Source organism: Podarcis melisellensis (assembly GCF_964234715.1).
Source record: "Podarcis melisellensis genome assembly, chromosome: 1".
Lineage (NCBI taxonomy): Eukaryota > Metazoa > Chordata > Lepidosauria > Squamata > Lacertidae > Podarcis > Podarcis melisellensis.
This window is the reverse complement of record NC_138528.1, coordinates 48,014,671-48,040,738: the sequence shown is the minus strand read 5'-3', so window position 1 is coordinate 48,040,738 and position 26,068 is coordinate 48,014,671. Positions and strand designations below refer to the sequence as shown.

The following is a 26,068-nucleotide window of genomic DNA, read 5'->3' as shown; positions in this document are numbered from 1 at the left end:
ATGCACTTCCTCTCCTCTCCCCTGCTGCCCCACACATGCCCTCAAAAGCAGCTCTGGGGTGTTGGGGAACACTCCAGATCAGATTGGAGTATACCTGAAGGAGCGTCTCCACCCCCATCGTTCAGCCCGGACACTGAGATCCAGCGCCGAGGGCCTTCTGGCAGTTACCTCATCGCGAGAAGTAAGGTTACAGGGAAACAGGCAGAGGGCCTTCTCGGTAGTGGCGCCTGCCCTGTGGAACGCCCTCCCAGCAGATGTCAGAGCAATAAACAACTATTTTACTTTTAAAAGACAACTGAAGTTTTAATGTCTGATGCTGTACTGTTTTTAATATTCAGTTGGAAGCCGCCCAGAGTGGCTGGGGAAACCCAGCCAGATGGGCGGGGTATAAATAATAAATTATTATTATTATTATTATTATTATTATTATTATTATTATTATTATTGAGTAGCGGTAAAAAGGAGAATTCCCATTTCATGAGCAGAATTCCGTTCGTGGCACATTGGATACAACTGATCTTTGCTCTACCTCTGCTGCATCTACTAGAGTACTGAGCAGACAAGAGATGAAAGTGGACACTCTTCCTTTAAATCATGGTTTGGGTTCTAAACTATAGGTAGCACAAATTGTATGTGGCATATATAGTATCATAATATTGGAACCTTTGGCTCCTTTTACTCAGATACGTTTTAGGGAAAATGGTAAAAGTGATATTTGCTGCTCTTCTACATGACCTGGTCAAAAGAATGCATATGCCAGTTTGAATCTAGTGTAACTACTAGAAAAGTTAAAATATGTTTAAATGGATGAAGTAATAGACATTTTCCTATAATCTCAATTTTTCTTTGATTTTTCTCCTTCTTCTCCTATTTGTCATGAGAATACTTCAAAATGCTTTTCAGCAGTTCTTAATTCTCTTCATGAAGCTCTGCAAATCTAGCTGTGCCCTCTCTGCGTGTGGGTCAACTGGTACCGAAATCCTTACTACCTAAACACAGGACTCATCTATGGAACACTTCCCACACTATCTTCTGAGTGAGCAGAATTATGAGCTAACCTAACAGCTTTTTTTCCAAACCTATTTCTTAGTCTCTTATTACAACAATTTCATTTTTCATTCTCTGTTGTAGAAGGATATTAAATTCTGTCAGCCTTCATGTCACATAAAAAAGATAATACATCACCTTTAGAGAACTGGATGACTAAGGGTTTTGCTAATAGGTGTCGAGTCTTTCATTTGTCACTAGTTCAAAGCTTATGGGAAATGGCTAGAGCTAAAAATTATCATCCGAAAGCTGTCCAGTGCTTTTGTGAAAATCACAAACGTAATGAACTCTTCAACTTAGCTGTCAGAGAAAGCTATGAAAATGGAAGGTGGTTGATGGGGGTTTCTTAAACTCCTAAGATTTGCCATGTGCTTGATCAGAATATTAAGAGATTTATTATCAAGGATTTAGTCAAATCTGCCTCAGATGATGATAATTATGTCTATTGCTAACTGAAAATGTTAGTCTTGTTACACATGATGTTCCACCAATTGTTTATTAGCCATTCATTGGTGATGTCAGTACATTCTCTTAAGATTTAAATTTATAAAAATCCAGTTCCTAATTAGTTCTGGTTTTACATCACTACACCAAATCTTACTGATTACAAGCCCAATTTTCATTTACATTAATTGCATATGGTGTGTGGAAGATATTAGCCAATGTAATAGCATAGTCTTCTATTCTGGAGAGGAGGTCACTTCTACCCTGGGGCCTGTAAATCTCTCTCCCATCCACAAAAATATGCCAGTTATGTATTGTTCAGCATATTTGCACTTGTATAGCATATAACGTACTATTAAGTCTCACATCCACCATTTTGCATCATTATTTTTCTAAACTATTCTTGCTAGTCACCTGTAGTCATATTCTATACCCTATAACTGACTACACTTCCCAGTTGGATCAAACAATTACTGCATTTGAATATTGGTTGAAGAAAATAGTGGATGAAGAAAAGGAAAATGACAATTTTGCTTTTTGGAAGTAATGGCTCAATATTAGAGACATCTAGGAGAAAACAGAGATGTGAAAAGCAATCAATCTGCACAACAGAGGCACTATTTTGTCAGTCAGTTAAAGATGGGAATATGCTGTGCTGAAAACAAAAAGGAAAACATGAACAATGATCAAGTTTTACTCAAAATAAACCAGTTACACTAAAGAAAAAGAACAAAAAAAATCTTTTTAAAATCCTCGTAAATTCTATGACATTGACAGACCTGGAAGGAGGTTGAATGAAAGGGGCAGGTTGATGGTCCATAATAGAAAAGACAATTGGAAACTGGTCAATAACAAAGATTGCTGCACATTTCAATACAGATATCGTTTCTTGAGCTCAGCAACGGGAACTCTAGCCTGATCCTGATCAGATCTCTAGAAGTTGTTAATTATTCTAAATTTCTACTGGCATCTACTCTACAGGAGTTTGCAATTCTGGAATTCAGGACAGGATGGAAACAAGATCGTATCACTGCTGTGCCGACTATTTTTCAAAGCTGCATTTTGAACCTCAAATTACTTTTCTGAATAGCATAACGTGTGTTCAAGCGTCTGAGCGCTCTCTCTCTCTCTCTCTCTCTCTCTCTCTCTCTCTCTCTCTCTCTCACACACACACACACACACACATGCACACACACACAGACTTTCCTGTTCATTTTTCCACACTAACTTCCTACTTACAATTTTTTTTACTGTTTATATTTTTTCACAAAGTCTGGTGCCTGTCACCCAATTTGGTTTGCCATATTAACAAATGTGGCATACAGCACCAGAAAATTTAAATTTTTACATCAGGAAATAGTGATGTGCCCTGGTGTTTTGCTTGCATCTTACAACATCTGCTTATCCTCCTTATCCTAGCCTAGAAAAGGCTGCAAAGCAAAGACATTAATGACTGCTTTACTTGACTGAAATATGCTAATAAGGTATTATTACCTCAGAACCTTCTGGGACAGGGGAGGTTGGTTTATTTTTCAAACCTTTGTTACTTGTACACTATTTGCTCCTGACCAGGTCAAGGAGGACCTTTTGAGGACAGAGGTCATCGTCCAGTTGATGTCATGAAAGACTAAAAGGAGCTTGGCATTTCTGGGGAGAAACCATGGAATGCCAATGCAGCTTGCCAACTTTACAACTCTAATTTTATCAGCCAACCAATCCTCAGCAATCTTCTGCATTAAGAAAACTAGATTTTTGTTAAGAGTGAAAGCAAGTCCAGCACCCTACACAAGCAACAATACAGGCAAGTGTATATATTTGGTTATATATTTATCACCTCAATTATGAAATTTTTTGAATATTTTATCTCTAAATACCTGTTGTTTTCAGAAAATTATGAATTTTTAACCTTTCTGATTAATCACTATCTTTGTTATGTAACTGTAAATCTAAACTAGACAACTGATTTTGTGAGCATATTTTGAAAGTTGATCTCTAAAAATACTGAATACAGAAATTTAGTACGAAATCACAATTTTAACACACATGCATAGCTGAATTAGCTTCACTAACAAACAGGCATGCACAGTCTTGTTTCAGGCAGGTGGGCAGGTTTATCTTGCTATGTCACTTTTATTTTTTTGAAATCACATGTATGTCACCAGCTCACTCATTTTTTGTTTATTCTTAATCTAGTTTATGATGTCTATATTCCTTGAATAGTTATATTGTTTTAAATTGATGCATACTGCTTTGAAATGTTTTTGCAAAAAATGGCATAGAAATATTTAAATAAAAAATAAATAGCATTCCACCTTTATTCCAAGGAGCTCAAGGTGACATACAGGGATCCAATTTATCCTCACAAAAACCCTGTAAAATAGGTTATTGGATCAAGGTCACCAAAATGAACTTTACAAATGAGTGAGGATTTGAGCCACTGAAGCCTTATTACAAAATAGTAGACCTACAAGTTTGCACTAGAATAGCCGCATGTATTGTAGTTTAGAAGCCTAGATCGTGGTCCATAGATTAAACATCCTATTTCTTTCCCATCACACCCTAACTGTGCCCCTTTCCTAGAACTGTATCTGATAACATAGTATGTTTCTGAAGGGTGTGGTGTCCTCAGTCTACTTATAAAAAATTAACAATACCAAGAATTACAACAGAACCCGCCCCAACCACATATTTGCTAGGGATGATGAGAAAATTTGTTCGGTCCACTTTTTGAGGTAGACAAACCCAATTCAACACTCCTGATCTTGCAGTAAGATTCTTGCTTAAGAATTAGAATGCAATACCAACTGGGATTACACATTTATTTATGATGCTGCAGGATGAAATGGAAAACTCTTTCTCAGCTATACTACTTAAGGCAACAGCTGTGGAGTGCTTATTGTAATGCTCCCACACAAAGAGAATATTCCTTAGACCCAGAAATTAGGATGTCAGGGAAAAGGATTAAAGTCTAGCCTTCTCTCTGAAAGCCTTTTTCATGTCTCTTATGTGTACTGATGTCCTATTATCTTAGGCCATGCACTATGATGACACTGTTTCAGGGCTCTGTTTTCTATAGATTGCCCCTATTGTGACATGGCATTACCTCACTTCTGGATACCAGCCATTGCCTAGAGAAACTCTATAAAGTAACACATGCTACTAGACTTGGATCAAATGTTGGTGCCACATGTTTCCTTTGGTCTGGCCCTCCATGTAAGACATTACTCTTCTAAAATAAGAGAATAAGATACAGAAGCTCCTTTAGGGAGACAAAATATTAGACGAAAGTACGTAATATTGGGAATCAGATAAGTAACACAATTACTGTTTGCAATTAAAGGGATACATCACTGCTTGCTGGCCCAACCTATTATTTATTTTTAGTTAAATAATGTTTTTAAAACCCAGTAAGCTAATTGTTTTTATCTGCCTAATCAGACTTATGAGTTTCACTGATTACAATACGAGATCAAAACTACACCTACTGCATGCTTCAGAGACAACACTGTTACTTAGTATTTTCCCATGGTTGAGCTTAAAATTATCAAAGTCAGGTACTTACGAGAACCCAGACCAGCTAAACAGCCCACCTGTCCTTTCTCTTCCACCTTTCCCACTTGCTGAGAGCCAATGTTGCCATTTTGATGCATATTTGGTCTTGCCCTCATCAAAGGGCCACGAACATGCATACTTGAGGTGCATATCCCACTTACTCCTACGAACCATGTCTCCTCCAACCCCTAGATTACAGTGACCATCTTAGGCGAATATGCCCCAAAGCCCTCAAAACTTGTCACCAGCCCTGTATCTCCCTCCCTTGGTAACATATTTTAGGGTTGCCATATGTCCTCTTTTTCCAGGACATGTCCTTTTTTTCATGGGTATGTAAAATGAGAGTTGTCATAGTGATCCATAGTTAAAAGCAGAAGTCTGCAAATGTGTCCTCATTCTTGCTCTAGTTATTCACAGCAACTAGAACAAAGCTAGAAGACACCCCACCCTCTTACAAGCTTGGTTGATCAAGGGAATGCCATGGATGTAGTGTAACTTGATTTCAGTAAGGTTTTAACAAATACCTTCACAATATTATTGCAGAAAAGCTGGTAAAATGTGAGCTGGATGACATAACTGTTAGGTGGATTTGTAGCTGGTTGACTGACCCAACCCAAAGAGCGTTCTTCATCATCCTGGAAAAAAGTGACAAGTGGGGTGCCCTGGGTTCTGTCCTGGGCTTGGAGTTGTTCAACATCCTTATAAACTACCTGGATGAAGAAATTGAGGGGGATGCTCATCAAATTTGCAGATAACACCAAAGTGATAGCTAATGCCACAGAATACAAAATCAGTATTCAAGATGACCTTAACAGATTGTAGGACTAACAAAATAAATTTCAACAGGGACAAATACAAGGTTCTATATTTGTAAGCCTGCAACACCAAAAACTGTATATCCTAATCTGTAAACCATATTCAATGTAGTGTTGCACCAGGGGTGCATCCATAGTATTTTGTTTAATGCTATATATATGTTCCAGAATTCTTATCCATACACATCTCAGTGTCATACCCACATGCATTTTGCCACACGGGCGTATAATCCCATACATGATCCGTGATGACAGGTGAATTGCAAAAAGGTTCAATTTCCAAATGTGTCCAGACTGTGGATCCTGAAATTCTCTAAAATTAAGTAACATATCACAGACCCTGCAGTGCTGACATTTATAATGAATAGAATAGAATAGAATAGAATAGAATATGACTAAGGCGTCTTTAATAGTTTTGCTCCTTCTCCAACCAATTAGAGAGGGAAGATCACATCTGGGGATGTGTTGAATGATGTGCCAATGTTTATTAACTTTTTGATTTTCATAGATAAGCTAGAAAACTCAAAGGTGCATGTTATCCTCTGTTGTTTAATTATTTTCTGTTTTTGAAAAAGTTGATCCCTATTAAGATTGGACACCCTCTGGACTGTATTGCCGATAATATGTTCTGGGTATCCTCTATTTTGAATTTGTTTAGCTAATGTTCTGGAGTCCTGAGCAAAACCCCCAGGTTGAGATGAGTTCCGTTTTATTCTAATCATTTGACTGGAAGGGAGGCTGTCTCTCAAGTGTCTTGAATGAAAGGACTCATATCTTTAAAAGGGAATGCTTATCTGCAGATTTACTATAATTTTTAACGCCCAGTTGCCCTTTGGAAGCTTATATATAAAGTCATGTCTAAAAGAGAGATGGCCTGTCTGTTATGTTGCAAACTAAATTTAATCGTGGAATGAACTGAATTAAGCCAATTATCCAGGGCATCCAAATGCTGTTCACTGGAAAATATTTTAAATGTCTCATCTTTATAGCGTTTTAAAAACTTAATATCATGGAAATAAGGGTTAGTGTTGGGATCCAAAACCCATTGTTTTTCAAATTGACACATGAATAAATTTGCCTCACTAGGGGCAAATGGTGAACCCATTGAAACAACTCTGATTTTGTAATAAAAATTGTGATCAAATCTGTGGGGGAAATCTTTTCTGAAATCAAGCCAATTAATTCCATCAGGAAGAAGGAAGGGAGGGGGTCAAAAGGCTTCCAAGCATTTAGAGTATCCTCAAGAACTAACCTCGCCTCATCCAAGGGAATAGATGTGTACAAAGACTGTAAATCTAAAGTGACTAGAATATCTGATTCCATCATTGTACTTTGTTCTATGATTTGAATGAAATATGTAGTATCCTTAATAAACATATCTGACTTACTAAAATGAGACTGTAAAAAATTATCAACACATTTTGATAGATGTTCCAGGACTCAACCCATGCCAGAAAAATTTGAATGACCAGTTGAGATTCCTGTATTGAGGGGGCTGGACTAGATGACCCTTAAGTCCCTTTTGACTTTACAATTCTATGATTCTATGGGAAAGGCTCCTGAGAACATACGGTAATTTAGAATAGTCATAACTTCACTACATTATGTGCCTGGCAAAGATTTATAAATTTTCTTAGCTCTCTATGCTATTCTGAGTTATCCTTTTTTCCATGCTGTCTCTTATTAATTTCCAATGTCATTTTGTTCTTGTCTTATGTGTAGGCGTAAAAGCAACCGGAGTTTAAGAAGCCCACTAATCTGCATTTCACATTCCTATTATGGGAGATCTTAAAAAAATTCTTGAAAGAGGAGAATATATTCCCTTGAGATCTGCTCCTGTGTTTGAAAGCAATTTTGTTCAGGTAACTAATTTTTTTAGAATACTACTGTTTAGACTGGCAACTGAGCAGAGCATGAACGCCTACAAATGCCACAGACTCAATTGTAGAAAACAGAGTCTAGTTTACCGTGCCTGCAATCCTCCAAATTCCTCTTCATGAAGCTGCCTCATGAGCGTTTGAGGGAAAATTTGTACACAAATTCAAACACCGGTGGTAGGTGTGCACTGAAGCCAGAGTGAAGTGGTAATGTGTATACAGCCTAAAACTTAGTACCTGCAGATACAGATAGACTTCCATGAGCGCAAGGGAACTTTCCTCCCCTTCCCTCTCCCTGTGCACCCCCCAAATCCGCTCTGGCAGTTCCTCAACTTTCCAGAATATATCTGGGGATACTGGAGGAGTATATGGGTGGAGGAGAGGAAGTGGAAATTCCAGTGGATAAATTCCAAAGCGTCTGGATCAATTTCAGTTAAGTTTCAAGGCTAACTGTCCTGGTTGCCTGAAAAGATTACCCCTGGGGCTTGTTTTGGCTTAGAAACTCAGATCTAGTTTTACAGGAATTGTAGAGCTGCACAGAGAAGTGGGCGTACGGAAACAAGAGCTTCATCAACAGATGATTTTTCTTATTTTTTATTTACCCAACTTTTCTTTGAAAGCCTCCCCCTAAGATGGCTAACAACACAGGTTTTTTAAAAATGTAGAACTGCTTGGAATAAAAAAGTAAAAAATAATAATCCAAAGCAATAGTAACTAAATTATCTCTACCCAGCCTAAGAGCCCTCTCAAATAGCCCCCTGAAAGTATTCACCAGCCATCCAAAGGAGAACAATAATGGGACCAGTAGGACCTTGATAAAAACTTTCCACAGCTTAGGCACCATGATCAGAAAGAGCCTCTTTCAACTGACAACCTGGCATACTTCAAACACGTATACCCCAGGCCAACTTGAGTGTTCAGGTAGGTTCATACGGGGGGAAACAGTCTGCTCTATGAATCTGCTCTATGCAGATGGTATTATATAAATAAAAAATAAGAACCAAATATCAAACAGGCAATACACCTGATCCCAGACTGGATTTTTCTTTACCAGTGTCAAGTCCATTTGACACCAGTTCAGGACCTGCACATCTTCCTGAGATTTTATGGAAAGAGTGATAGAACTGGTGTCATCAGTATATTGATGACACCTTACTTTAAATCTCCTCTTGCAGTTGACCTCCTCTTGCAGTTTTATGCAGAAGCCAAAAAGCATGGGAGAGGGCATTGTTCCCTGCAGCACGCCATGAACCGATAGCCACAGAGTACAACAGAACCTTTTGAAACCAGCTTTCCAGAGATGATGGCAACCACGGCAAAATAGTGCCTTTCCCATCCCATCTCAGTAAGGTGGCTCAAAACCATACCATAACATAGTTGATAGTATTGAATGCTTCTGAGAAGTCCAGGATTAACAGCAGGAATGAATTCCCATTGTGTCAACTGTCTGGGTCATATCTCCATTCTAGATTTGAACCAGAATTGCTGGTTCAATCATTCTGATGCCTTACACAAATCAGGCTTATGACCTGCCAAATGTGTAGTGCAAAGGGATAAAGGGATGTCTGATTACCACGGAGGCCATGAACTTCTGAGCTGAAGCAGGAGTTCTTCCTTTGTAAACTGATTTGAGGGGTTTTTTTTACAACCAAGTGGTGTATAAATTGTATGAAATAAAGACATACATAAAGTGCAGAATGTTGAACCAGTAAATATTTATGTCCTGCAGGCAGGGTGGATTTGATTTAAATCACGATTTAAATTGATTTAAATAATTTTTTTTACAGAAACTCATTCTTGCTGCCATAAGGTTTCATTTTTGGAAGGTTTCATCTGTGTTTTCAGATGCTTTTGAAATAATACTTATTTTATATGCCTAAAATAACCTCTTATCTCTTTGCAGGTGAATAGAAGGGGTGAATCAATTTACCTTCACAATCGCCCCAACTATGTGACCATGGGCATTTGTGCCTCCAGCTCAAGCCAGTCATTGCCAAATGTGATGGTTCTTGCACATGCAGCTTCTTCGTCCTCCCAGGAAGCCATTTCAGCTCGCCCAGCAAGTAGAAGGCAATCAAATTCTGAAGATGAACTAGTGCTCACCAGGTGAGTTAGTACTGAGGAGGCATGAAAAGACTGCAGATATTGCATAAATTCAAGTTGACTGTTATAATTTGGTAGGGGGAAATGGTAACAAAATCTCCCGATTTTCACAATCTCTACAATTAAAATAGTAAAGTATCTATACATAAACCTTTTTCACCAAGAATCCACAATGCGCATCATGAATGAAATTTTCAGCAGCACAATTTGTCCAGTTGGTGGCACTCTTTTATGGCTAGGATGAAAATATGTGATGTTTGCACCCCAACTCCAATGGCAACATTGTTTAAATGCCTGAATTTCTAGTACTACACAAGGGGATGGGGTGAGAAACAATGCCATGTCCTCCATTCATAGTTATAAGACTGGCATAAGGCACTTATGCAGAGCAGAGAGAAAGATCTCTCCCTTCTGAATTGAGGCTGACATCACTCAGGGCAAGGGCTTTTTCAGCTGTGCTAGCCCAGGTTTGGTTATACCCTCCCCAAATATGTTTCCCTTGTGCCAACACAACCATCTTTTAAGTGCCAGGAAAAAAATATTATTTACCCAGGCACTTTAGTGTCAGTTTTGAGATTTGCTTGGTTGCTCTTATCTTCAGACTGAGTTTTATTTAATTGTTTTATGCTCTGTATATTGCCCTGAAATCTGGTACGATGAAGGGCAGTGTATACATGTTTTAAATAAACAGAAATATAAGCAGTGCTGTTTTTTCAGCCAGAGGGTGCTGGCCAACACTCCCCACTCCTTTTTCTTGAGAAGCCCAAAACAAACATTTCAAGTCAAAACGGAATCTGCCCAGCGAGTGCAACTCTACACTTTTTTTAGATCTAGGACTCTATCTAGCCCTTAGCTGCTCCTAGCTGCAATTATTGAAGCTACGGGGTGGAGCCAATTCATATTTCCTTTTCTTCAATCTTGTCTCCCATGTAGCAGCAGCAGCAGGCTTTAAGCTTTCCAGCCAGGCCTCTACCATTGCACACACACACGTTTGTGCAAAGGCCCCTCCAAGCTGCCCTAGCCATTCGCCTGTATCTAAGAGAATGAGGGAGCTGGGGCTGTATTTATTTGACCTGCACCAGAACCAGAGGCAACCCACAAACCATCTAGGGAGACAGCTTGCCATAGTGTTTAGCACCTCCGCATACAAAAAGTAAAAATACTACAACAGGTTAAAATTCACGTCAACTTTCTAAGCACTTGGGTAGGCTTGTCTAAGCAAGAATATTTTTAGTAGGTGCCAAAAAGAATACAATCAAGGTGCATGCTTGATATCAATAGGCAGGGAATTCCAAAGTGAAGGTGCTGCCACACTAAACAATCTAAACACTGCGTAACAGGTATTATGTGGCACCTGTGGTAGTGCTATTTCCACTCATCAAAGAGGTCATCTGGGTACATGTGGGGTAAGGCAATCTTCTTAAATGTTTACAAGGCCTCACCCCTGTTAGCAATCATGCTGCAGCATTCTGCACTAACTGTAGCTTCTGGATCAAGCACAAGGGAAGCCCCATATACAAGTACATTGCTGTAATCCAGTCTTGAAGTAACCAATGAATGAACTACTGTGGCAAGGCCATAGCTGTCAAACCAGTCACAGTTGATAAAACAAACTTCTAGCCACTGAGGCTACCTGAGCCTCCAGTGGCAGAGCTGGATTCAGAAGCATCCCCAAACTGTGAATCTGCTCCTTCATGGGGAGTTCAACCCCATCCAAGGTAGGCAGTTGACCAATTTCTCAGACTTGGCTACTCTCCCATACTGCTTTTGTCTTGCCAGGATTCAACAGCTTGTTTTTCTTCATCCACTGCACCACTGCATCCAGGCAATGACCCAGGGACTTCACAGCCTCTTCTGATTCAGATATTATAGCAAAAAGAAGCTGAGCACCATCAGCATACTGATAGCACCTTAGCCCAAATCTCCTAACAACTGTAGATATTACATGCCACCGGAGATAAGACTGGAGTCAGTCCTGAAGGCAGGATTGGAACCATTGTAATGCAATGCCCACAGATCCCATTCCCTGGAGCCAGTCCAGGAGGAAATCATGGTTGATGGTATCAAAAGCCAACAAGAGATCAAGAAGCAGGAACTATATATTTTTAAGCATTGCTACCCCATTCTTCAAATGAAAAGGATCCCAGAGCAGCTTGCTTAAGAACTGTAAAAGCAAGGTAGTCCCAGGCCATAGAATTTTATTTTGGACAAATCTTCCAGATTTCAAAGAATGCTCCACCTTCACCACTGTAGAGTGAAATACCCGCTATGTCTTACCAATGCGGGCATTATTGTGCATATTTACGGTAATTTCTTGGCCATTTTATAGTTAAATAAATTACCTATTTTGAATATTTAGGAGTAACTTTTCCGCTAAAGCCTTCAACAAGAGTAACAGGTAACACAACAGGTAACACAATAAATGGTGGGAATTTCTCCCACAAATGGCAGTTTTAGTAGGTTTATGTATGGAATTCCGTATTCTTAGTTAGCCCATTGTGCAAAAAAGAGGGCTACCTTGAAAAGGTACATAATTGGACAGGTTTTTCTAGTGAATGCTGATCCTTCTTTGTGGACTGCACAATTAGGCCAAAGTTCTCTTTACCAGCAGTGCAGGCAGTTGGGAGATCAGGGTGGATTGAAAAAGAATGCCATGTGACTTATTGCTGTCATATGCACATAAGTAAGTTTTTCTATGATAAAAAAGACAGTGGATACACTATGTGCCTTTATTTTCTGTTGCCTACATGTAACCCAAACTGACAGTGCACAGTGGCCTTCTTGAAATATGCCTCCATTTATTTCAGTCAGTTCCCTACTCTCTTGGATCCCATTTTCCTCTCACTTTATGTAGTGATTCAGTGAAGTACAGCTAGCAGGAATTCATACAATCATTTTCTTGTAGGTTCTTACCCTTGAAGTTTGTAGACGTTACTGTTCACAATGCTAAGAAAAGACGCATCAAACTGAAGCTGGTGAGTGGCCGTGCCTACTACCTAGAACTCTGTGAGCCACTACAGAAACAGCCCCAGCTCTTCCGACAGTGGGTGCGGCTCATCAGTCTACTGAAATCTAAATATAAAACTTCTTCAGTCAATACCCTATATAAAGATTTTAAGACTCAGGAGGAAAACAGAGCCACAACAAGCAAGGCACTACAAGTGAGTGCTATTTGGGTATATAACTTAAGATTGTTGAAAAAAAGGTGGGGAGGACCTTGAGCACATAAAATCATATTTTTTTTGTAAAGTGTAGTTTTTAAAAACCTGCATGAGCAAGCTCCTGTTGGTTTGCCCAATACCAAGAAACCCATCCTGCACAATGTAGTCCTAGATATGTATTTTGTGTTTTCATTTTGTATTTTTATGCTGTAAACCGCCCTGTGATCTTTGGATGAAGGGTGATATATACTGGCTTTCTTTTTCACTTAATTGTTTCAGACTGTTTTGAGTGTGTGTCAGTTAATCACTGTCGTCACTTTGAACACACTTCTCCATGGCAAGCTCAAAGAATGTGAGTGGGACTGATTCTGTACTGAGCTTTTAACATATGCTATACTTCCTCTTGTCTTTGTTGCTCCCAAAGGGATACAATCAAGCAGAAACTCCCACAAAACCACAAACCAGCGAAGAGCCAATAATAAAACCAGAAATAATCAAGAAAATGCCTTCGAAACGAGTCACCATTTCTGATATAGTAGGTCCTATTGAAGAATTTCCTAAGAGCCATAGCCAGGCCACAGTTTCTTCTGACAGCTGCATGAAAAATCCCAGTGCTGCAAACTCAGAAAAACTGAAGTATAGTCAAGAATTAATGAAGAGGACTATCTCAAGGAGTAAATCTAGGTATGTGGTCCATCATAATCATTATCTATTGTTACACGCCACCCACAATCTCTGCCAAGCGATAGCAAGATTCCAGGGGGTTCCAGGTGCTCACCCAGGTTTGCTGGAAAATTGAGGTGCGGTGGAGACTAGTGTCTTTATTTTACACATATTTACAGCTACAGCCTTCACTGGAGGGGGTACAGAACATTATGCCCCAAGAGTGTACCTCATGGCTCCTCTGATAGATTCAGTGAGCTTAGGTCCAAAGCAGCAGCCAGTCATAGCCCCTGGTGTCCTCCAGCCAGCACCACTTGGAGTACTCCTTACTTCCCCATTCTTGTTCTTAGAACACTTTACCAAAAAAAACCTGTATAAAAGGACAAGTTTTTTTCTGACTCATATCACACCCACGTTGACCTGGCAACCTCCCCCTCAGTTTCCTGTAGGGTCTTTTGTATTGTAGATGGTTTAATGTCAAGCTCAGCCTGTCAGCTCTGATTAAACCCCAGCACCCAAGAAACTAGAGGTGGAAATCTGGCATCCAGGGATCTGGAGGAATCCCTGTTCCCCCACTAACCCATAACACAATCTTCCAGCATCTATTCCAATTTTATTTTGTGTTACATCATGTTTGTCTGCTCAGTAACACAGCCTTTCAAGCTCTTTATTATTTCCTTCTTTATAAAAATATTTATACAACAATATAAAAACATAAAAACAGACAATAAAATCATTAAAAGGTTAAAAGCAAGTTAAAAGTAAAAAATAAAAACAAGAGACTGCTGTGGGGGGATGTACCGTACTTTTAATTGCCTGCATAGACCTGGTTGAATAGAAAAGTTTTCAGCAGGCATTTTAAAGTTAGCACAGAATACAACCGCTGAACTTCTATTGACAGGGTGTTCCACAGGACTGGACCAATGACACTAAAAGCTCAGTTTGTCATTGCTGTCAAACTAATCTAATCAACTTGAGGATTTATTTAGGAATTCATTATAACATACAAAAAGTTCGGCTTCATAGGAAGCTCCTTTTTCAGAATGTAGGATCTCAGTTTTAGACCCAAGATGGACATAGCCTTATTTAGAGCAAGATACCAAAACACAGATAATCAAAACCAAGTGTAGCAAGTCTCAAATTATGGTGAGCTTCTGTACAAAAATATTACCAGGGTCACTGATAATTTTTGAGCAGAGAGCTTTTAACATTACAAGTCAGTTATTTCCATAGAACAGAAACCTACAATAATGTACTAGGTCATACAGACTTAATAATCTTTGTGTTCTTTAAAATATTATCTTTAATCACTGTTTGGCAGTGGGTGGAGTGGGGGAGAATCATTAACAAAAGGCACGTGATGGGCACTTGATATGTTGAGAACTGATGTGATCCAATCAATGCTATATAGGAGTTGTAAGACCCAAGTCTAACTCCCAACCTTTTCACAGATTGAATAGTCATTTTCAAAAGTGATGCTAAAATCACCTTTTAGTGTCTAATGTACCACTTCCAAATGTAGCTAATGTAGCTAATGGGGAAAAGCCATTTTAAAAGTGAATGTACTTTTGTGGCTCCTTTCTTCAATTAATGGGCTCATTTCCCCCTCTGTAAAATAGAAAGATTGCTATTGGCATTTGGGACTAGATGGCTGTGTGGTTGAAGCTATTAACTGTGTCATAAAATGTCCACATGGATTTATCAAAATGGGCCATGGATCTGAAAAGCTGAAGAACTACAGATATGTGATATTTACATTCCCACATATTTTAGCAAAGGGAGCACAACTATATGTAGCTAATTGGGAGTAATTTGCCAGTTTTCACAGTTCAAAAACAGAACTAAAGGTTATGACGGCAAAAAGCAAAGCCCTCCCCTCCCACTCACTGCTTCATCTCTGGAAAAAGTCATGCTTTATTCAGTAAGCATGGAGGTGGGAAACTATTTGCTTAGATGTGTACAGCCCTGAAATAGAAACTCATTTCAATATTATTGCTTTCAATTGAAGTATCATTATTATTATCTTTACTGATTTCAGGGGACAAGATTTTTTTTCTATTACGGGGAAAAGACTGCAGACTGCAGGTATGAATGACATTTGAAATGATTTTTCCCATTCTGCCCTCATAGCTGTTATGGTTATATTTTTCCATATGGGAGCCATAAACTGAAATATTATCCCAATAAATGGGAGGTGCCACTGGCGAATGGTCTGTCTATTCAGCTTAGTGGTATTTCATCTTTTCTGGGTTATGCAACATGGGAATTCCCCATCTTCAGAGGTGTTTTTTGGGGAGCTGCTGTCACAGCTGGGGCAGGTGGTGAATAGAAAAATGACCTTTGTTATTGTGTTCTCCCAACTATAGAACACTCTCACTTGCTGCTTAGTTTAATGTCATTCTGGTGCTTGGCAAATATCTTTTTATTTTCCCAGGCATTTATGTCTAGTTTATCTCCAGTGCCTGGTTTTTTATGCTGTTCTCTTTTCTGCTTCTTGGTTTTGTTGTTTTATTATTATGCTTTGATCTTTTTGTTTCACTGTATTTTTATATTTCATTACAAGCCACCTTGGAACAGGTTTCTGAAAGGTGAGGAACAAAAATTAATAAATAAAAATAAAAACAAAGGTAAAGGTAAAAGACCCCTGGACGGTTAAGTCCAATCAAAGGCAACTAATAAAAACAACACCTATGTTGTCTCTGTGAGTTAAACAGTCATTACCCTTTGGAATTCAGCCACACAAAAATATATTTACACGTACAACATTCTCTGCTGTGTGTCCAGCATTAGGGCAATGACATGTGGAGACCCATAACCATTTGCAGAAGAGTTTTGTGCAGTAATACTTTCTCTGTACGCAATTTCTCCTTCATTCTCTCCTTCACTTAGACAGATTTACAGCATTCATGTAGTGCTCATACATATACACAAAGATACATCATGCACATAACCCTCTCATCTGCACACATCATTCACTCACATGAACATTTTTTTGCTATCTTTCCCGATATCTGGTATGCATGTGGTTTAACTTCTGAGCAGTGATAATGTTTACAAATATTCCGTAACACCTCAGCAGCTAAGCCAGTTCAGTCAACTGAAGTCAAAACTTCCAAAATAGCTTCACAGGTTTGAAAGACTGCATATTCTTCAATGTTTCTTTTTCTTTTATTGATTTCATCAGACTTCATCAGCCAAAACTACCATCTGTTTACAAATCTATGGATTCTGTGCTTTACTCTGATACCTGTGACACTGCAGTCATAACAAGTGCCATAAAACATTATACAAAGCTAGCTTTTAATTTCCTGATAGGCATATAGATATCTCAGGCATCTACTTATGTGCTGTTCTGTGCATCTATATCTGAAAGTGTGTAGCATCTATGCATGATGAAGGAATGGAATTGTGCTGACTTTGGAAGCAACATTTAAATGGGGAATGAAGCATAAAGTTCAATGTTCTAAGTCCAGTTTGTGCAATCTAGACCAGCACACATTTGGACAGTACAGTAAATACTTGGTTTATTGGATGACTATGCATACTCCATGCAATTAATGAGCAGAAGCTGGGCCAGCAGAGCAGGGATTGAGGTGGGCACAGGTGTTCTTCCCCCACCAAAGGTTTGTGATATATATTTTCAGAAATACATATGTGGCATTTGAGTAGTTTATGCAGTCAATATTTATCTGTGAATCATATTTAGTATTCAGTAGATTATATTTTTAATTTAATAATCTTTTACTACCTAATTCACATCAGCTGTGATCAGACATCCTGAAGAATTTTAATTATCTGCCTACCTGTGACACTACTTGCTTCTCATCAACAAAGTATTTTACAGCCTGTCACCTAAATCTAGGTGATCATATCTCCTCTCAGTCTCTTTTTCCAAGCTAAATATACCCAACTCCTTCAAGGGCTCTTCGTAAGGCTGTTTCCAGACCCCTGATCGTCTTGGTTGCCCCACTCAGCACACGTTCCAGCTTGTCAACATCCTTCTTAAATTGTGGAACAATTAGCAACCCCTTCCAGTTTGGTGTCATCTGCAAATTTGATGAGCATCCGCTCAATTCAGTGCTCTCAGCATTAACAGTGTCTATTACTTGTATGTAATGGAGAGACTGAATCCAAGCTTCACTTGTGGGGAAAATTTGATGCGATATGGGTGGTATATTTTTTTGTTTCTTTGCCATTATTCAATGTATTGCATCCTTATGAGCACTCACTTATAACTGGAGTTATCAAAAAAATCAAAGAGGGTTTGAGAAAAGCTTCAGTTAAAAAGGTAACACAACCAATGGATAGAAATGAAAGTCTGAATGTCAAGCTGTTCACTGTAAGTCATCATGGCCAATATAAACTCAATTCAAAGAGCCAATGAAGAATTGTTGAATCTTATAGCATCTTGTGAATTTCTTTTTGTTTCTTCTTTCCCTGAGCATAGCAATAACAATCTAAGCCCATAGTCCTGTACTTCAAAGCCCCCTTTCAGACACCTGGAGAACGCTTACTGTACAAAGGGGGGAGCATGCTTTGCTGCTGTAATCTACCCTCACAAACACACAATTCAGTGACTGTGCAGAACCTCTCCAAAATGTTTGAAAGGCACTAACAGTATTTCATTACATGCCAATGTAAAGGTCAGAATGTGGAACAATAAACTGATGAAAGTGTGCAGTGTCATATGCCCATTTTCTTAGCTTAACATAACAAGAGTAGTTTAAATTTCATCATGCAACAGTAACATTTTTGTGCAACATGCTCGGTGTTAAGTTGAAGAATGAGGGCATTACGGCCTTTTAGAAATCAATTCATTTATGATTTTTTTTATTGTAAGCCTGTATGCATACAAACTATGCAATTAACTTAAATGGAATTTAAGTTCTACATTATGTAACCATAATTATATGTGCCTCCTGTGGAAATAAAAAGATAGTACAGGCATTTCCCCTAGTGTAAACTATATTTATAGTTCCAGATACCATGATTACTAGAAAAGCCAGGAAATTATGTATCATTTTCTCTCTTGCTCAAAATGGAGAATATATCGTCCCACTATGAGCATTCCAACAAAGAATAATTCTAACCACATGTGCAAGAGTATAGAGGGGTGCAGAAAACGTTCAATCTCAGATTGGAAGAGGAGGGATTTGCGGTGGCTGAAATGTTACCTTTGCTTGCAGAGTAAGCTATATTATATAAAATATTGCACCAAAAATATGTGCCAAAGTCATCAGCACCAGAATTGCAATTTAGCCAGTTCGTTGTCTGAAAAATAGCACCAGCATCAAAAGCAAAAAATAAGTCAAACTTGATTTCTTGAGTCATTACCCTGAATTCACAGTCACTTTCTGGTTACTTGAACAAAGTTTCTGGTACTGAGAGAAAGGAAAACAAAATGTTGATGTGTGTTTTGTGCGTTTTTTCATTACACATCTATAAACTGTCAAAAACTGACTCTTCCCTCATTTTCTCTCTCTCTTTTCACACTTTTCTGCACTCTTTAGCTGTTTCTAGTATAACTGCCCCACTTCTGATTAACCTTTCTTTCCCCCTTCTATTCTAGGTAATCTTGCCATTTTTTTGTTTCGTCTTACCGCCACACCTTTTCCTCATTTCTTTTCCATTTTCCACTATACTATTCCCCAAAAAGGATATTCTGCCACCTCCACCCTGCATGCACACTCATAAGCTGTGTATTTTTCAGCTGTGTTCACAACTTTTCAGTAATAAGATCTAATTTTCATGTGATGCTTCATGTAATTCACATTATTATATTTCACATTACTATTTTCATATTACGTCAAGCAGCTGAGACACATGACAGCACTCTGAATCTGAGAAAGAAATATGACAGCTCTCTGTGTTCTGCTTCCTTCCTCTCTCTCTTTTTCTCACACACTCTGTTATCTGCTTTCCTAGGCTGCATTTTCCTCATGTTCCTCCTGTTTCTTTACAGGGATTCTAAAGAATGTCAGTAAGCCAAGGTAGTTTTTTACAACTAGCATTAAAAATGGATCTCTGTACATCTGATACGAAAAGGAAGCAAACAAACTGAAGACACTGAGCAAAAGAAGAGAACATGTTCAGATGGGGATTAGAAATCTAGAAACTGTAGAATTGTTCCATTCTAATATAATAAAAATAAACATGGTTAAAACAGTAGTGCATATTTCTTCTTTTGCTGAGTATTTCACCAAACATTAGCAACATGACTCTCCACTGACGGTTCAGAATTGTAATTTTCTTTTTAAAACACTTATATTACAGGAAATTTGATGTAGGTATATCTTAAGTTCTTTTGCTTATCAAATAAACTTGCAATATGCTATAGTGATGCATATAATGTCATAATGTATACGAGTTCGCAATGCACTCAGACCATGTGAAAGAGAGGAAAAGATTGGCAACTAGTTTTGAGAACATGCAATAGTCCCTTCACACTTATGTTGTCACAAGAAGGAGAATCACATTAGAAAGGTAATGTACCTGGACACATCCCCAGGATCCACATTAGGCATTGCTGTTAGGCCTGTACAATCAGGAATCCAGAACTCAGAGAAAGCCTACACATGAAGAGGTCTACATACATAACCTTTCCCTTATTCCATGCTTCACATGTAGACACCAGTGGTGAGGCCAGTAATGTTGATACAGTACTATATTTTTCTGGGTCATTAATGTAAAAATGAACTGTGAAGAACTAAAAAAAGACCACCCCAAACTGAGTAAATTGGCAGTAAAAAGGCACATGCAATTCAGTGTAAAGTGATACATGTTGGGGTAAAAATATTGATTTCACATCTATGCTCATGCAGTCTGAACTGGCAGTGGCTGTCCAGGAACAATACTTTGGGGTCATGGTGAATGGTTCAATAACAATGCTGACCCAATGTGCAGCAGCTGTTAAAAAGTCAAACTCCATGCCAAGGATGAAATTGAAAATAAGGAATTGAAAATAAAACTACTAATATAATAAAGCTACTATACAAATCTATGGCATGGCTGCATACAGTCCTAGTCACCTCACTTCAAAAAGGATATTGTAGAGTTGGGAAGGTTCAACAAAAGGTAACCAAAATGATCAAAGGGATGGAACAACTCTATGCAGCAAGGTTACAACATCTGGGACATTTTAGTATAAAGAAAAGGCGAGTAAGAAGTGACATGATAGACATGTATAAAATTATGCATGAATGGAGAAAGTGGATGGAGAAACATTTTTCTCTCTCCATCATAACACTGGAACTTAGGGACATCCCATGAAGTTACATGTAGGAAGATTCAGGACAAACAAAATAACTTTACACAGTCCATATATAAACTATGGAATTTGCTTCCACTGGAGGTAGTGATGGCCACCAACTTGGATGACTTTTTAAAAGGATTAGACAAATTAATGGAGGATAAGACTATCAATGGCTACTAGCCACCATGGCAATGTTTAGCCCTCACTGTCAAAGGAGTCAATATGCCTCTGTATACCAGTTGCTGGAAAACACAGAAGGAAAGAGTGTTGTTGCACTCAGGTCCTACTTGCAGGCTTCCCACAGGCATCTGGTTGGCCACCGTGAGAACAGGATGCTAGACTAGATGAATCACTGGCCTGGTCCAGCAGACTCTCATGTTCTTTTGTAGTACTGCAGAAGGGGGACAAAGGTGTGGTGTCACAACCCCATACTATGTGTGATCCCCCTTCATGTAATGCCCATGTTGAAAGGGGCCAATGAGTCAACACATTTCCACTTTTGGGAGGAAGCCTGTCACTTGGATCAAGCCTGTCACTTAGCTTCTTCTATTAGAGAAGGTTAAGATCAGTTGGTGAATACTGTTCCTACATGGGTGTTTGCTTGTTAAATAAAATACCTGTTCTAAACCACTTCACTGATTCTGGAACTGTGTATTAAAGACAACACACGGTATTAGGAGTGTAACACATTATGTGAACATACTGTGGAAGACTGCAAACTGCAGAGTGATGACAGCTTTACATTTTTATGTATATAGGCAGACATAGAAAGATGTCTATCCACTTGTCATTGACTGGTTGGACACAGATGAATCCCCAGCTGGGGAACCACCAACGGAAGAAGGCTCAGAGCCCGGGGAGTGGTGGTGGGACAATGATGAGTGGAGAAGAGGGAGAAGACTGGGAAGAGGAAGTGTTGGAAGCCAAAGGGGTAGCAAGACTTAGAGAGTGGGGAAAGCCTGTGGCAGAGAGAAGTCAAGAATCAGGGTCAGAAGCTGAAGTAGGTGAGTGGGAGGGGGGAAGTCGAGAGGCAGAGATGAATCAAGCTAGTGAAGAGTCACAGGTGTCCCCTCTCCTGCTGTGACAAGCTCCTCTACCCCCTGACTCCCAGAACCAGGAAATGTATCAAACAGGAAGAGCAAAGACAGGCTGCACATGATCTCTGATTGCCTGCAAGAAGCCCTGGAGAGGAGGAGACATAGATGGTTGTGGGGAGGCAGACACTTTTAGTCTTGGTAACTGATTTCATGGAGTAGGACCTACAGGGCATGAGCTGCTATGTTCATCAGGCCTGAAACTCCACCAAGTTTGTGAAGATCCTGAGCCCCAATGCAGACCATTTCTGAGTAAACATTAACAGGACAGGACTGCAAAAGTGCCAAATAAATTATTAACAATTGGACTGAGTATAGGCCCATTAGAAAGAATAGACTCTCTCCACTACTTACTTCATTATTTGTGAAATACCATGATTGCCATTAGAGAATGCCTGGAAATTGTTTCCTCTTCCCACTTTTCTTCCTGTGGTATCTCATTCCTCCTCTGGAGGGCAACATTATCAAACACTTTGTCCTGTAGTCTATCAACTAAGTTTTTGTACAGATATTATTCTTATTTTGTCATAATTAAGAGAATTATAAAACATGTGAGCATTGAACATTGCCTTGTTTATTTAATGATAAATTGAAAAAGTTTGTACAGTAAGTTTTGTTGTACCTTTAACTCCAGCAGATCTATAATGGCATAAGCATTCATGAAATGTGGTCCAAAGCTGACAGGCCCCAAAGAAAATCAGCAACTGACCTTAAAGTAGCCAATTGTGAACACAGGAAATTCAAAGTAACTCCCCAATATGTAACTACTGAATTAAAATTTATCATAAAGTTAAATTCTATCACCTGTGTCTGGAATCATTATATCATTTCTCTCACTATATGTATTTATTAGCTTACGTGTGCCAAAAAAAATTGTTATCAACACAAGATTTGTGAAAAGTTTTTGTAGTTATTTTACATATATTTCAGCTTCACAATAATTGTCACAGTTTGCATTTTTGCATTTCATATTATGCTAACTTCTGTACTTCATCTTTTCATTTACATCTATTTAAACCAATATCCTTCTATATACATATCCATGCCTTCAACTTAGGATGATGTTTCATGCATCTAAAGAAGTAGTCTATGAAAGCTTGTGCTATGATAAATTTTCCAGTCTTTAAAGTACAATAATCCCTCATCTTACATGGGGGTTTGATTCCAAAAGTTATGCATATGTGTGTAAGTTGCATATACGGTATTCCAAATCCTCTGAGTGCCCCCATGGCTAGCAGGTGCGGAGGAGTGAGAGACAGCATCCCCAGCACTCCCAAAGCCTGTGCACTAAACAGGGCTTTCTCTGCAGGCAAGGCCAAGAACTTAGAAGCTCTTTTGAGGTGGGTCTGGGTTACCCAGCATAAAAAAGCTTTTAAGCTCTCAGCCTTGATTGATGGGGAAGGCCCACTCACAGCACTAGCTCTTGAGAGCTCACAAGAACTTGGATTATCCCACAAGTCCTCACAAGAACATCCCTGGCTCCCTCTTATTTGATGGGGAGTGGGTTCTGCAGCACCCTCTGGTGTCACGTTTCAATAACGCATTACAGTAGTACCTCGGTTTACGGACAGTCCTGTTTACGAACTATTCGGTTTACAAACCCCACAAAACTGGAAGTAGTGTTCCAGTTTGTGAACTTTACCTTGGTCTACGAGCAGAAGCTGAACGGTGGGAGGGCACCGGCGGCGGGAGGCCTCATTAGGGAAAGTGCGCCTCAGTTTAAGAACGGATTTGGTTTAAGAACAGACTTCAGGAACAGATTAAGTTCGAAAACTGAGGTACCACTGTATTGACATTTTAGAAGAATGTCATATGGCTATAGGATTATCATAATCATTTTTAAACTCATTTTTAAAATGTGGAGACGAGTCCCAGGTCAACTTGGGTTACTCTGTACAAAAAGGGGTTTTAAGCTCTCAGCCTTGCTTGAGAGGCAAAGCCCACTCACAATGTTGGCTCTAGAGGGCTAGGGATGCTCACACAAGATCTCAAGGGAACTCTGATTGTACCGCAAAATCTGGTGAGAGTATCCCAAAGCCAGTGTTGTGAGCAAGCCTTGCTCGGCAAGCAAAGCAACGACTTAAAGGAGTTTTTCACACTGGGTAATCCCAAGCATACATGGTATGGAAAAACCTTTAAACTCTCCACCTTGCTTGGGACTTGACTTACTGTACCACATGGCTCTTCATTGTTGTTTTTGCCATAGCAAACTAACATGGTTATCTTCTGAGAATTCTTACCAATAAAAAGGTAACTGAAAATGGAGCTGTGCAAATAATATTATTACAAATTTGTGGGTGCTGGACCCTTTTAATCCCCAGATCCAATATGTGTTGAAATCTAATCAAGCCTACTGAACCCAAGGTCCAGCAGGTGTTTAAAAAATAAGCCAGGCTAGCTTCCTGATAAGGTAATTGCCTGGGCCATTAGGAGAACAAAGGATTGAGGGCTCAGTGTGAGACAGCAAATGTGTGGGCCCCTCTCCCTCAACAAATAAAGCCAGAGTTTAGAACAGAGATGTTAGGAAGCAATAACTTCACTTAGAAGGAAAGCAGCAAGCTGAAAAGCTGAGGGGAGGGTCAGAACATAATGTTTGATTTCTGTTTGAATCCAAGGCTATGACTAAGAAATAAGCAAGACCCTTTTGGGGTGATGATGTTGTGAACCCCTCCATCACAGGTACAGGTTGTATATATGTGTAAATAAGCCACATATTATAAATACAAGTCTCCACTGTGCCTCATTTCCAAAAGGAAACAGAAACCCCCATTGAATGCCTAGAACTCCAGTACAGTAATTTGTACTGCTCTGAAATTGAGATGGTGTGCAATAATATGCTTCAGTGGGGCAACGGGTATGCTCAGAACCATATGTTCTGCTGCCTTCATAGCTGTTCCTACTTTCAAAGAGAGAAACTGATTATAAAGCTGAAGAGGGACTTGTTTATTGGACAATGGGACCGGCAACAGTAGCATCAAACAAATATTCAACTGAGCTCATCCATTTGAATATTGTTACTGATTATGGCCTTGTACAACACCATACTGCATCTTAAAAGGAATTCCACATTAACAGTAAAATTATGTCCACACATCCTAAAGTGTGACATCGTGGCCCAGGGGTTTTTGTTTTTTTTTACAATTCCACATTCCTATTTATTTATTTGCACATATAAACTTTTGAGTTACATATCTGAAGGATCTTAAAAACCAAATGTTTTCCTTAATTGTGTTTTCCCCCTAGAGGAGGAAACTTTCCAGCCTGATAGTAGAAATTGCTTTAAAATGTAATATAAAACATGCAACTGACACCTGATCTGCTTTTACTAAATACCCTAAGACATCACAGAGTAACATAAATATTCAACAGGTTAGTATCCAAAAATAGCAGCACTAAAAATAGCAATATAAAAGTCACTTTGGATTGCTGAACTATTAACTGGTTGTAAGATAAGACACTATTTGGGTACTTATTTTGCTACCTTTCTGTTTCATTTTTATATAATTTTTAGTCTAACAAGTTTCCAAATATTTCAGCTCTGCATTGTTTACCCTTTCTATTCAACCTATGATTCTCAAAGAACACCACTACCTGTTAAATATGCAAAGCAAGAGTGCATACTTGGCATCTCTTAAGTTATGTCTTAATTATCTAAGAACTTGCACTGCAGTCTTGCTTAAGAACATAAAAATGCCTTCCTACATTAAAGTCACCTAGTCCAAAGTTCTTTGCAAGAATTCCAGCGCTCAATACATATTAGGTGGTGTACTAGAATTTTGCCAGTGCTTCTGCTGTGCACAATAATTTACTTTCTAACCACCCCCAGGGTATACTCCAATATGAAATTAGAGATTGCATCAGATAAATCTCATTGTTTTATTGTATTATTTCCAGAAAAAGTCCAAAGTTCAAATATTTCAGTTCAGGTTACTTTTTCTATTGCTTTATTTCAAGAAAGAAATAGAGGTTACTTACCAATAGTTATGTTTTGAGTATTATCTCCAAGTATTAATAGATGAGCATTTCACATGGGGATGTTACTTCTGGAAATAAGAATGTA

The 26,068-nt window shown here is 38.9% G+C and overlaps 1 protein-coding gene and 1 long non-coding RNA gene across 4 annotated transcripts in view; one reads left to right on the top strand and one right to left on the bottom strand.

The window, feature by feature from the left end:
* The window catches only part of LOC309364822, a 62,211-nt gene that overhangs the window by 33,794 nt on the left and 2,349 nt on the right, over positions 1 to 26,068 (bottom strand). Inside the window, exon 2 of the long non-coding RNA XR_014165885.1 lies at positions 25,984 to 26,051. This is a non-coding gene — a long non-coding RNA (uncharacterized lncRNA). The remainder of the gene's footprint in view (positions 1 to 25,983; positions 26,052 to 26,068) is intronic.
* Positions 4,523 to 19,825, top strand: GARIN2 (golgi associated RAB2 interactor family member 2). 3 transcript variants are annotated; one of them, XM_081902350.1, is made up of 8 exons: positions 4,523 to 4,704; positions 7,581 to 7,720; positions 9,639 to 9,841; positions 12,744 to 12,813; positions 13,424 to 13,683; positions 15,701 to 15,747; positions 19,173 to 19,231; positions 19,625 to 19,825. In XM_081902350.1, the coding sequence occupies exons 2-7, from the start codon at positions 7,637 to 7,639 to the stop codon at positions 19,229 to 19,231; spliced, it is 723 nt and encodes a 240-aa protein (XP_081758476.1). In that variant the 5' UTR covers positions 4,523 to 4,704; positions 7,581 to 7,636; the 3' UTR covers positions 19,625 to 19,825. The 3 variants fall into 3 exon arrangements, with proteins under 3 accessions (XP_081758476.1, XP_081758474.1, XP_081758475.1); XM_081902348.1 differs by having other exon boundaries at positions 4,534 to 4,704; positions 12,744 to 12,999; XM_081902349.1 differs by lacking the exon at positions 19,173 to 19,231 and having other exon boundaries at positions 4,537 to 4,704; positions 12,744 to 12,999.

Excerpts from the sequence above, each read along its gene's own strand:
- GARIN2 (XM_081902348.1), top strand. The coding sequence starts at position 7,637 with ATGGGAGATCTTAAAAAAATTCTTGAAAGAGGAGAATATATTCCCTTG. Across the intron at positions 9,842-12,743 it reads GATGAACTAGTGCTCACCAG|GTTCTTACCCTTGAAGTTTG; the intron begins GTGAGTTAGTAC and ends ATTTTCTTGTAG. Across the intron at positions 15,748-19,172 it reads GAAAAGACTGCAGACTGCAG|CTGTTTCTAGTATAACTGCC; the intron begins GTATGAATGACA and ends TGCACTCTTTAG.